The sequence below is a fragment of the Paramisgurnus dabryanus genome, chromosome 14 (genome assembly GCF_030506205.2).
Source record: "Paramisgurnus dabryanus chromosome 14, PD_genome_1.1, whole genome shotgun sequence".
NCBI classification, from domain to species: Eukaryota; Metazoa; Chordata; class Actinopteri; order Cypriniformes; family Cobitidae; genus Paramisgurnus; species Paramisgurnus dabryanus.
In genome coordinates this window covers 23,116,793-23,130,667 of record NC_133350.1, presented here as the reverse complement: position 1 = coordinate 23,130,667, position 13,875 = coordinate 23,116,793, and the positions used below count along the sequence as shown (strand labels likewise).

At 37.3% G+C, this 13,875-nt stretch overlaps 2 protein-coding genes across 2 annotated transcripts in view; one reads left to right on the top strand and one right to left on the bottom strand.

Moving 5' to 3' along the window:
* Positions 1 to 2,966, top strand: part of krt15 (keratin 15) — a 17,049-nt gene extending 14,083 nt beyond the window's left edge. Inside the window, exon 8 of the mRNA XM_065241640.1 lies at positions 2,880 to 2,966. The gene's annotated coding sequence lies outside the window, so the exon portion shown is untranslated. The remainder of the gene's footprint in view (positions 1 to 2,879) is intronic.
* Positions 2,967 to 4,040: 1,074 nt separating this feature from the next.
* LOC135719354 (keratin, type I cytoskeletal 19-like) lies at positions 4,041 to 5,821 on the bottom strand. The gene is made up of 5 exons (XM_065242043.2): positions 5,530 to 5,821; positions 5,295 to 5,377; positions 4,788 to 4,944; positions 4,391 to 4,552; positions 4,041 to 4,223 (listed from the first exon to the last, which is right to left on the bottom strand). The coding sequence occupies exons 1-5, from the start codon at positions 5,812 to 5,814 to the stop codon at positions 4,041 to 4,043; spliced, it is 870 nt and encodes a 289-aa protein (XP_065098115.2). The 5' UTR covers positions 5,815 to 5,821.
* Positions 5,822 to 13,875: the final 8,054 nt, after the last annotated feature.

The following is a 13,875-nucleotide window of genomic DNA, read 5'->3' as shown; positions in this document are numbered from 1 at the left end:
CCAGTATTCCTTCGCTAGCTGACTGTGCCTTTCTCTCTTCCACAGGGAAACGATCAAGCCAGCATAGTCCGTCTGCAAAGCAGCAACACAGCGTATACAAAGTACACCACAAGCACGTTCCGGTGCAATGTTCCTTTAAAATCCACCGCTCCGTCCTTTTCGCCTTTCTTGGCTGCCGCACTCTTTCCATGTGCCATAAGCACTTCAGTGGATCAACGGCGCCCTCCGGCTCCTCTAAGGACGGAGCGTGTGATCGGGTCTGCCCTAGGCAGTGCAGCAACTCGTGCCCGAAACGACTTTTTTTTCTTTGGGCTTCTTTGGGCCTTTTTATGTCCGTTGTCTCTGTTCCATCCTCCAATCATGAGTACTCAGCTTGATTGGTCACACCTGTTGCTCGTTTGTAAATCATCTGTGTCGCTAGGGAGACCAGGAAGCGAAATGGTGCTCTTAAAATCGGGTCTGGGCGGAAACCATCTTCACGGAACCTTTCTCCGCCACTTTTGGTTCCCGCCCTACCATAGTCACCTGGTGACAAAAGTCTTGTTAAAACATGTTTAGTATAGGTTTTGTGGACCTATATCAGTGACTTAAAAATTTGCTTTTTCAAAAACCACATAAACATTTTTCTCTGAAAAATACAAACATGTACATACATGTAGCTCATATAATATTGTAGCCCAGTTTCTGCTGAACGCAGTGTTATTATTATGTTTTAAAGCAACTGAAAAAAGACCAAATGTAAGAGCATGTCAGAACCTCTGCCAGTGTCCTAAAATGGTCGGACCCCAGAGGGTTAAATTAACTTAACTTTTATAAGTTAAAAGTAAACCAACAAATCTTTTTTACAGTGTGTCATCATTTATTTATTTAACAAAAACTAGATCACAATGGGGAAGTCAAGTGTGAACAACGTCTCGGTTACATGTAACCCTCGTTCCCTGAATAACGTAAAAGAGACATCACATAGTGACCGACAAATTGGGAATGTGCTTCACAGATCAATCAACTTCGAGAAACTTGTAAAACGCCAATGAACTTGGCATGCAGGTATTTCCATTTGTTGGCGCCGCCAGAGTATAAAACGAGGGGCAGGCACAATACCATATCAGCTATTTTTGCTGAGAAAGCTGAGCATTCTTTGCCCGGCCGACATCAGCAATGGTACAGCAGGGCCTAGCGACGGGACGGGATTTCTCTGTTCCCTTCCTTCAGGGAATGAGGGTTACATACGTAACAGAAATATTCAGTGATAGACATATTTGAAAAATCCATACCAAAGCGCCACGGGAGCTGCCCCTTCCATTGCCTGCGTAAACCTTCCATCTCTAGATCTGAAGAGGCTGAACCTGGGCTTACTGCAGAAGGCTGGTCACTACTTGTTCCTGAACCCACGATAGTCAACTAGGCAAACTGGGAAGCGAACCCGTAAGTATCACCGGGTGGGAGGGGCTTATAAATGCGCATGCAGACGTGCACATTTTACTTTCACTTTTGAATTACGCAATTGTTTAAATGCAGCGCTTGCGTAAGCTGCGATAAATGGCATATGAATTTGCATGCAATGCGAGTGCAACAGCTGGTAATTAAGTGCTTGAGTCAATATGTGCCGGTAATTCTCACAGAACCCGCCAGTCCCAAGCAGAGCAACCGGCTACTTCTCCATTAAGCGCTGCTTTAATGATGGGTTTATAATTTTTTTTTTGATAAAAAACACAACAACAAAACGATCTCGCTTATATTAAACATCATTTATGTATATTATAACAAAAACGAGTAAGCACGCGGCTTCTGCCATCGTCTGGTCGGTGACGTGCGTTCAGCTCCGCTGAATTCAGGCAGCAGACACATTCAGTTGTTAGTGTTTGCTCTCTCTAACGAAACTAAATGATTTAATTACAAGAAAAATATCAAAACCTCGGTGAAAGACGGTGTCGCGATGGGCAAGCGATCTAACCGTTGAGAGGCTGAAGCACCGGTTATTACAGTTTCACAGACTATCGCGGCAAGCTTAACTCTTTCGCCGCCATTGACGAGATATCTCGTCAATTAAGAGAAAACGCTTCCCCGCCAATGACAAAATTTTCCGTCTTTCCGCAATACCGCTATTATCCACCAGGTGATGCACTTCCGTAACTTATACAACCCGGAAGTAGGGCTTAACGTGAAAGAGAAAGAACTCCGTGTATGTTTTAAAGATCGCTCTGCATCTGATCTCTATCAAAAGTCCTTCGCAATAATAGAATTATCTCAGCTTTTTGCTCAAAATTGGGTGTTTTTGAAGAAACCTACCCATGTTTGAGAGGTGATTACAAGAGAACTAATGAAGGTAGGATGAAACTTTTTTTTTTTGAAAGCAGAGGGTCTGTTCTTTCATCTGATATATTGTTTGTTTATATATTTAAAGAAAAACATTTTCTGGAAGGCATTAAACTTTTGTGAAAATCATGAAAAATGCTGGCGCTGGCTGCCAACTTTTTTTAAAAAATGCTGGCGGGAAAAAAGCTAATATAGGAACCACGCGTATGGGGACGCTATATGGATTCCTAGGGCTCAACACAGGTTACAGTGAATACATCTGATGATAGGGTGACAGCCGATACTCCGCTTAATTGGCTGCCAAGGCAGTGGGGAGTACCAAACGTTTTGTAAATCGTCAATGGCACTAAATTCGCTCCATAATGTCAAAATCAGCTGAACTGACTGGGGGTGGAGTCCCCATTCTCTGGGGCGTGCTGCTCGCATCTGCTCCCATTGGCCAATTAATTGAGCTATCCTGAAATATAAATATCACGAAGAGAATACAAAACATTGGTGGAAAACATTGTTGATGGTAAAGTGGTTTCAACTTCTGTAAATTAAACTCCTAAACCCATCAGACTCTGCTGTCCATCTACAGCTGTCACATGAGTCTTCAGACCTTCTGATGCACTTCTGTTACAAATAAAATAAATGATGACACAGCACAACTTCTGCTTTGTTTTGTGTTAAATACATTTATTGTTTTAAGACGATGTTTTTGAACAGAGTTGGTCTGATAAGCAAGACGTGATTTTCACAGCCAACGTCTGAATAGTGATGATTTTAGCCAGATTTGTTGTTTTTTCTCTTTGTCATCCACCTTCTCACTGCTTTTTACTGCACTTGCATCCACAGTAGGTTCAGTCACTGTGTCTAAAGGAGTTAGATCAGGTTCATTTGTACCCCACTGTAAAAAATAATAAAAACACATAGGATATTAAAGAAGTTACTTACTGTGTTTGTCACTACGAAGAGAGAATCGTTTCAAATGAAAAAAGGAAAAGAAAGCTACTGTCAGTAAAAGATTATAAAAATAAATCATACTGCTTTTAACATACTCCAGTAAAGTGTAAGCACGTTTTACATTTTACATCACAAAATATCAAAGAAAATAGAAAGTCCCAGAGCTTTACCTTTCCTTTCCAATAACCTGCTTCTGTATTCTGCAATCTCTTGCTCCAGTCGGGTCTTGATGTCCAGCAGCTCATCATAGTCTTGATTGTTTTGGGCATATTTACAACGGAAAAAATTCAGCTGGTCTTCCAGGCTGGTGACGTGGACTTGAAGATTAGTTAACTTGGTGCAATATTTGGCATTCCATTCCTCCAGCGTACCCTCATCGACTATCCTCTGTGGATAATAAATGATCATGTCTTACTTTGTATTACATGTTTACATTGCTAAGAGTGCTGCGCAACTAATTCATTAATAGTATTACAGTAAATGTGTTTCCTGGCTACTTGTTTGCTGCTTTTCCATCACTATTCCTGATTGGGATGATAATTTGAATACTTTTTTACAAAACATGTTTTCTTCTGATTTTAAAAGCAGTGATTATTATTTGGTACTTTAGTTTTGGACCTTATCTTCTGCTTTAAGAAGCATGCTTTTCTAAATTACCCCGGACTGCTCCAAAAAGCTGGTTGGTGAAGGGGGTGAGGTAAGGCCACAACAAAACAACTTTCTGGAGCTCATGTTAAAAAAAACCTTTCTGCCTAGACATGTTGCCACAAAGATGGAATTTAATGAAATATTTGAACACATATGAGTGAGAGTGACTGTAGGGATTGTTTCTGTGCACTTATATTCACCATTTTGTGTTGGAACCGCAGATGAGTCTCTAGTTTCTGGTACTCGTTCTTAAGTTTTATGCTGTTCTGAAGCTCATTGCTATGTGTGATCTCTTCGTTTTGCAGTGTGTTGTCCTGCAGTTAATATGAATAAACTATTATAACATAGATCATGGTTTGAGATCCTGAAATTATAGCTTTCTATTCTGAGCTTGTTGAACAGCTGAATGCAAATCACATTACTTATAAAATACATTTATTGTAAGCACAATGGTGGGCGTAGTTTTAAGAGGTAGGCCTACCCTATTTTGATACCAATCCTCCAGGTCTGTTATATATTTCTCAGCCGCAGCATCAAAGTCTTCACTGCTGCCTGTTATGGCCTGTTTCAGGTCCATAGAGGGCGCTGCATCAACAGAAACGTTCAACATACCACCAGCATTGTTCCTAACAAAAAACAAATCCTACGAACATGAAAAGTAAAAAGTGTGATTTGCATGTGAGTCTGTCTGTGAAATGAATTGGAGCAAACAAGATTTGAAGCATCAAATCTTAAATTTAGTCATTGATTTCAATCTTACAATATTAAAGACATCAAGGTTATATTGCACAGAATGTTCTTAACATTGTTGTGGTTTATATAAACAGTAAATCACAAAAAATTAAATAAAGATGTGAAATAAGTGTTATATCTCATACCTCATCATGTTTTTTCTCCAGAAAAGCAAGGTCCTCCTTTAGACCTTCATAGTTTAACTTCAAATCTGATTTATCTAAGGTCAAACTATGCTGAACCTTTCTCAGACCTGCAACATCAGCTTCAATAGCTGCATTTATGCACAGCTCATACTCATACCTGATGTAAAGAAATGAAAATCTGATGTCATTTACTGACTTATTTAAAAAAGTCTTATTTAGTAGAATGTTTAAGTTGACCTCTTTTATACAATGAAAGCAGGGGGACAAAAAAGTACACAAAAAAATGGTTATAATAATGCAGTTTTTTTTTGACAGTGCAGCTTTGACATTATTTTGTGTTCCACAGAAACATGTGAGAGCAAATTAATGATAACAGATTTAATTTTTTGGGTAAACTGTTTTAGATTTATAATAGAGTACAGGAAACAATAATTATTAATGATTTGCTTTTTTTAAATGATAAACAAATAATCTAGATATTCAAAACAAAAAAATATATTTTCTCACTTAATTTTGAAGTCTTCAGCTGCTAGCCTGGCGTTGTCCACGTCCAACATGATCTTGGCATTATCTATACAACTATGGCTGACCTGAAGTTCAAATATTGTATTGTAAAATAGCATGCAAATAGAAATGGATTGGATTAGACACTAGAGAATCCACAGTAACCTTAGAAGAGCCACTAAGTTAGCATGTTTAATCTCATTAAGCATAAAATCTTCTCATCTCAGTCTAAACTCACCTGTTCCTTCAGGTCTTCAATGGTAGCCAGGTAGTGAGAGTGGTCAGACGGGGACTGTGTGTGACTCCCATGCCACTCCCTGATCTTTTTCTTCAGCTCAGCATTTGTCTTCTGTAGCGATTGCACTTTTGTTAGATATGAAGCTAGACGACTATCCAGATTCTGCATGGTGGCCTTCTCATCAGCTGGAGAAGAATAAATGACCTCAGAAGAAGAGGAGGAGAAGCGGGTTCCTCGGCCACCGGCTCCCCCATAAACGCTGAAGGCTCTAGGTGTAACAGGCATTGTTAAGTTTTTGAGTGGAGATGGAGAGTAAAGCACACAAGCGACTTTTTAAGCGTGACTTTAAACTATTCTGTATCAGACCGCTCTGTTGGCTTATGTTAAATACCTGCCTGTGAGGGGGAAGTGAAGCGGAAGTGGGCACACAACAACATTCATTCTGCATTCTTCTGAGGAAAACGTTATATAGTAAACCTGCACATCAACATTTTTATGCTGATGTGACGTTATGTTTTATTATAGGGACAGCTACGATAGATAACACTTTTTAATGTCTGATAGTTATATTTCAAAGCTGAGTACTGCTGATGTTGATACTCTGATATCATCTTTCTTCCTCTCTCAAACATCAAAGCTATTAATAGCACATTTTTCTGCATGCCTTTTTTAAGCTATATATTTAGAAACATGCTCAAACTTTAAAGGGATTGTTCACCCAAAAATTAAAATGATGTCATTATATATTCACCCTCATGTTGTTCCAAACCTGTATAAATTTCTTATGTACTTCCATAGTATTGTTTCTTCCTAATGGTGCCCCAGATTGGCTTGGTTAAAACATTTTTTAAATCTCTTCATTTGTGTTCAGCAGAACAAAGAAATTTATAAAATATTGGATCAACTTTAGGGTAAGTAAATGATGACAGAATTTTTAACTTTGGGTGAACCCTTTAATGCAAATGGTATACTCAAAGGAAGATATCCTGCTGGCTTTAATCAAGGGCACCTGTGGCATCAGTGGGCAGAGCTTCCACTATAGGTGGCAGTTTACTAAAAAGAAATCACAGTTCATAATAAAACAATGATTTTAGGCACATGATGTGTTTGTTTTATGTCACAACTCTCCATTTGTTGCAGAACTACCCAGAGCCGGCGCCAGACCATAACTAACAGGGGGGCATTTGGCTTCCAACGGGGGGCACGCAATAGCAACAATAACTTGCAAAAACAAGACATTAAACAACAAATACATGCAAGCACACACTCATACAACTGGTACAGACTGTCAGCTCATTTCCTGTATAAAGTGCAAAGACCACAAACTATGCGCAAAACTATTGAACTTTGACCGCGGCGTGATCGCAAGCTGAGCTCTACTGCTCTCGCGCTTTGCTCTACGCAACAAAAAACCGCCCTCGCGCGGCGCAAGCCATTCAAATGAAAAAGCCGCTTTACCATAATCACGTCGTAATGCTGTTAACGGTTTATAGCCACACTTCACATTTAAGCTTACGTAATTTAAAACAACGCTAACTTACCTTTAAAATAGCTGGAGACGACGTGTACGAACATAAACTTCCTTAAAACAGTGTCCTGTAGATTTGTAAATTCCACCTCGACCTCTAATCTCTGAGTTTGAGGCAGTCTGTGTTTGCATGAAGTCAGATGAAGCAGGCAGTGCTGGTTCATTCTAAATGTTCTAATATCCATATTTTACACGATCCATAAAATGCCGCGAAAAAACACGTTGCTATATCAAGTCACAAATATGCTAAAGACGTAAGACGGGTGAGACGCGGCAATACATCCAATCAGAGAAACTGGTCTATTTTAATTAAAGAAAACATATATCAACTATATTTTCCTCATTTGATTACATTACAAGTCACGAAACATTCAATGTTTAATTTATTTTAATTATTCTTAATATATTAAATTAATAAAAAACTTTTTAGGGGGGCACAACAACCTGTTTGGGGGGGCACTGCCCGCGAATGCCCCCCTTGACGCCGGCCCTGGAATTACCACAACAGAAACATAAAAAATCAATAATGTAACAAAGAGTGTAAAACTCTTAAAAAATATTATCAACCAATTTTTATGTCCTATCAGTTGTTATTCTTGGACCAAAGGTAAATCATTCAAAACTTTCAGGCGCAAGGGCTTATGGGTATTCCTTTTTGAACTGATAATCTAACGTTAATTGCACTTGATTGTTGAAGTTTATGGTTTATGTAAGAGAATAAGTTGAATGAACAAAGATAGTTAAGTTATGGATCCAAAATGCAAAATTTAAATTGCTTGACTTTTTGAGTACAAACAGCATTAGGGCTTTCAGTGTGATGTCATCATATAGTATCAGTAAACACAGTTATCTGATGTGCGGTTCCATGGTAAAACTGCACGGAAACATACAGTAAAGCAAACTTTAGAATTTAAAGTATGTTGAAAGTATGGTAAAACATCAAACGTTTCCGCTTTTCTTTAGGTTGTATAACTGGCAGTGTGTCATTTTAATAAAGTTTTTTGATCAACAACACTAGTCAAAATTTGAAGTGGATCAAAACCTTTTATAAAAGTTTAAATAATAATCGTTCTTAGGACAACTTTGATGAATTTTTTTGACCCACTTCAAATGTCCACTATAGTGTAATAACACAGACTACAAACGCTATACCAATTTGTTTTTAACATGTATTCTTGATGATACATAGTGTTATAAGCTCCAATTTTTCAGTCCCTGCTCTTTCCTTTGTTGTCAAACTCTCCTGGTTTCAGCAAAAATAACATAAACAAACGGCTTTTGTGGAACAAATGTAACTTCCGGTAAGCTTTCACAAAGAATCAATAACAACAGAGCAGATGAACTCGGCCCGAATGTGGCCTCATGATTTTGGAAATAATATTTCTTGTGAATTATTTATTATTATAAAACGGTTAGTTCCAATCCTTGATTCTGATTCACAATAAAACACAGCTAACGGTCACCCAACGGTTCTATCACTGCGCCCTTAGCAACACCCTTAGCAACCACATCTATCAGTTTGAGAACAGTTTGTTGTTTTTATTTGAGCTTTCATGCATATCACACATTGGAATGTTGTTGTTCACGGTCAGGGACTATTTTTTCTAGCGGAAGAAATGCTTTTATTGATTTAACTTTATGAAAGTTGCACTAATTGTTTTTTTACTTTAATATTGTGTGGTAACCGTTTTATAAAAGCAATAAGGTAGTCGAGGCAAGTGTTGTATCGTGAATAAGTAATGGCTGAAGAGGTTGCAGGCACTCCGCTTTGTGTCGTTGATATGGTTAACTTATGGTTGAGAATTGGTACCGATGTTAGAACCTGTTCTGGGTTACTTTGATGGACATATTTGAAAATGTCTGCTTCAATTAAAGGATCCTTAGTTGTCTGCACTGCCACTGGTAAAAAAAAAGAAGCACACCAATTTTGTGATTTCTGTGATTTGATTGACAGCCCTGTAGTAAGTAGCATAGTCTGCCTTTTGTTGAGGTCTTATATCTGCCATATTATCGCCCGCAGGAATCAACTGCTGTCCTGGGCTGTCTGTTTTCATGCAGAGATGATATACCTGTTGGTCTGTACAGTAAACTGCATGGCAAACATGTGTCGGGGTCTCGCTCAAGGCATTAAAGCTATAATTTAAAGCATAACTGACAACAAATTTTTGCCTCTCTCAGCAGTTCCAGATTTATGAGATCATGCATCATTTATGCATTATAAGAACACAAAAGACAGGGAAGGAAAAGAACCAATGGCATACACACTTAATTATAGATAAATACACTTCATTTGTGTGACAACTAAACTATAATAAGGAAATAGAGTTGTTTTAACTGTTCAATCTGCCAAATAAAGATGTCATGATTCTTACATTATGACTATGCATTATCACACTTTGTACTGCACAGCCCAAAAAAGCCAAATAAATAGTTATCATACTGTAAATCTATAAATTTTTAATTAGCAAGCAATCCTAAACACCTTGATTGGCTGCTTCAGCTGTGTTTAATTGGGGTAAAATCTGCTCACGAGGAGCAGGGTTGGAGACCACTAGTCTATAGCAGTTCATATAATGGACGTAGTTGTAGTGGCCATCCTGTATTCACCTTGGTAGGTTACTTACTATAGGGCTGGTAGCTATAAATGTATATGAAGTGATGGACTTTTTAAAGAATCTTCAGTTGTGTTTAATTGAAGAATAATAGCCATATACATTTAGTATGGCATGAAGATGATAAATTATGTGTAATGTAAGCATTTATAAAGAATGTAAATAGTGACAGCTAATCGTGTCCTAAAACACGTAAAAATAATAAAAAGTGGGCATACAGCCAAACTCCCTGGAGCCTGGAGTTTTCGAGAGTTGCAGATGTCCTGAAAATAAGCTGATTATCTTTCATTTTCAAATCAGTGTGAGGGTACTTTGATCTCTGTGTAGACGTTACACACCTGAAGGTGATATGAGTTTCTTGAATGCAAATTAGATGTATTTTCTGAGAGATCACTTAAATTTTGACTCAAGAGTACATCTCACATCTGCATTGTATTTTACTTTTTATTTGCTTACCCATAACTTTGTTTTTTTTTAATCTGTTGCTGGTCATAGAATCGAGAATGTTTATGTGTATTACTGAGTAAACATGCTTCGTTAAAACTGGATCTGTCACAACTGGAGTTCTTAAGAAAAAGGTTTTATTCATTTTGTTTGCCTTTTGCAAGTAAACTTGGCATGGTATATAATCACATCCACTTAAAATGGCTTGAATAAGATCTTTAAAAAGAAACATAAAATAACCACTATAATTACACTGTAATTCCTTGTTGAACTCAAATTTTTAAGTTTAATCAACTTGAAATTACAATTAATTTTAACTTTCTTGACTAGTGAGGAGTTGCTATAAATTATAAAAATTAATTATAAAAATTAAAAATTATAATAAATTCAAGTTGATTACACTTAAAAGTTTGAGTGCAACGAGGATTTTTTATAGTGACCTAAAAATAATAACCTATTAGCTTTCAACTTGAAGGGTAACTTAACATAAGTTTATCTGTGTTTTACTTTTAATACAATACAATGATTATAGTAAGCACAGATACAGTACTCCTTTCTCGTCACGACTCACGATTAGCTGTAGATCACATTAAGCACAGAAATAAATCATAGGAGCAAAGCTATGCTGTATTTACTTAAAAATAAAAACAGTATAGCTTTACTATATTAAAACTACTGGTATTACAAAAACGGCATTACTTGTCATGTTTCAGTTTAACCTGCATGATCTTTACATTATGGAATCCATTTCCTCAAAAACTGATTGCGTGCTTTTAAATTCCTTAAGTAACTTTATTAGTTTTGAACCAAATCTCCTTAACACAGTTGAAACATTTCTTAATTTATACTGCTCCAGGGACGCATCCCTTAGATCCTGTTCCACCTGGTTTGCTAACAGCTGTGTTCACAAATGGCTCTTAGGCACTATTTATCAAACACTTTTTACAGTTTTTCTGAATTGCTAAAACACGTTTTTCGAAACCAGCACTCATTTTCTCAAAATCTTAAACACAAATCCAAATTTTCTAACTAAATTCACAAAATCCCTGAACCTTCAGCAAAATCAAAAAATCCCTTCAGAACCATTTCACCTGTTCTCAAGGCTTTCAAATAATACACACAAGGCAATAATCTAAACATTACAGAGCATACATTAGACACTAAACTGTTAATTATTTCCCTGTTAAATAACAGAAAAATTACTGGCAGCAGGGTTACCATTATTTTCCTGTTATTTTAACAGTTAATTCCTGTTAATGTTTTTTTACAGTGACTCCCCATAATGTATTTTAACAGTTAATTCCTGTTAATGTTTTTTTTACAGTGACTCCCCATAATGTATTTTAACAGTTAATTACTGTTAATGTTTTTAACAGTGCACTCCCCGTAATGTTTTTAACAGGAATTTACTGTGAATCACAAAAAATACAGGAAACAACTGGCAGCAGTGTTACCATTATTTTCCTGTTAAATCACCATTTATTTTGTTTCCATTAAATATTGTTAATTATTTTTAGCATAGTAACGTGTACCACTGATTGTTATAGACATGTTCTAGCTTGAGTTAATACAAGAATAATCCATCAGATAACACTTAAGTAAAAGAAAAGTAATAATCCGTGTTGAAATTAACTTTTTTATTGTAATACAAACACTGAAAAGTAAATAATTACAAATGTAAGCAGACCAATCACAGAAATATATTGTATATTATGTTCATTGCTGGACAGAAAATAACAACTGCGTTTGTCTTAAGCAAAAGACACTTGCATTTGGCTATGCACTGTGTTGGTGTAAGATAGGACCCTAAACCTAAACATTTAGGGGTGGTTGCCCGGACAGGGATTAGCTTAATCCAGGACTAGGCCTTAGTTTAATTTAACAAACATGCCTTTCTAAAAACATTACCTGCAGGGCCGGCCCTGGCCAATTTGCTGCCCTAGGCAAGATTTCACCTGGTGCCCTTTAGAATCACAGAATCACAATTGTGTTCCAATCATTTTGCTCATAAACTTATACAGAAACAAACTGCACAGCTTTGTCTTTTTTCTTTATTTTGAAAATATTTTGGAAACACACACAAACAAACACGCACGCACGCATACTGTGGCTATACTGCACTGAAGCGGCAGTTTAAAATACAAACCCAGAATTTAGCGAACGTCAAGAACAACAAAGCGGAAACAACAATCAGACCGAGACGCGGGATTTACATAAAGTTACACGGACCATGTTTAAATTTCAATGTTTCTGGACAGAAATACCAACTTGTTCACTTTGTTTGGTATTAATAAGCTGCGCATTGGAGTGCTGGCTGCTCCCCGCGGTGCTGAAGACCAAGACCCGCTCTGACGGAGTACTGGCACTTATGCACAGATATTGCATAATCTATTGGAAAGCGGACGAGTCATTAGTTGGGTAAGTAAAATAACGAAACTATAGATTTTAAATAGAAGAAAAAAATGTTTTTGTTAAAGAGATATTTTTTTTAAAAGTTTAAAAATGCACAACTCTTCTCAAGTGGAAGAAAGCTATACTTTTCCCATTACGTGCAACCTATCGGAAAGCGCAGATGAGTTCGTTGGGTTAGTAACGAAATTATAGATTTAAGTACAAAATAGAATTTATATAAAGAGAAATGTTGAAATAAAAAGTGCAGAACTCTTCTTAAGTGAAAGTAACGAATAATAATTATATAATAACGAATAATAGTTTCCAATGGCTTGCACGTAAATATCTGTGCATGTGCCACCAGTACTCCGTCCGAGCGCCTCTTCAGCACCGCGGCCAGCACTTATTAATACCAAACAAAGTGAACAAGTTGGTATTTCTGTCCAGAAACATTGAAATTTAAACATGATTTGTGTAACATTATGTAAATTCTGCATCTCGGTCTGATTGTTGTTTCCGTTTTCTTTGTCTTGACGTTCGCTGAATTCTGGGTTTATATTTTAAACTGCCGCTTCAGTGCAGTATAGAGCTATTTAACAAGCACGATCTTCCGAGATACTATGCTACTAATAATTCATTAATAACTGCTGTTTTCTTGTGCAGAATTAAATATTTATAGTAAAATGTTTATATACATATATTAAAAAAAATAATAATTTGGGCGCACGGACGCCCCAAGGGGTCAGCGGCGCCCTTAGCATTTGCCTATTCCGCCTATGCCCAGGGCCGGCCCTGATTACCTGTGTGCATTTTGAGGCAAAACAAAGGGCTCTGATGTATTTTAAGATATGTCAGTGCAAGTTGTTTTCAGTTTGGACAGCTCTTAAAAATGTTTTAGTCTAGGACTAGTATAATCCCTGTCCGGGAAATTGCCCCTTAATGTTCCATGAACTGCTAAGATTCAACTAAAAAGACTCAAACCAAGGATATACACTCCTGACTCCTGGCAGGGTTTCCCGCAGCACTTTTCAGTTCGGGCAGCCCACCTAAGCTGGGATACCCTACCACCTTAACTAGGTTGTCCAAAAAAATAATTCCACCAAACGCCACATGGCCGAAATGAGAAAAAGACATGGTCCGTCACTGTCTGAAGGATAACTAGCCTGTTGATAAAACATTTAATTCATTACTAATCTAGTACTATGTGTTCATTTTCTGTCATAGTTTCTTCAAAATTGAGTTTTATTTGAGTGTTTTAAATAAAATATTTTCATCATGACGCGTACGCCCCGCCCCTTTGATTGCCACGCCCCCGGCCCGCCCACCTGCACAACCCTACCACCTTAACTAACAAATTTTCTGCGGGAAACC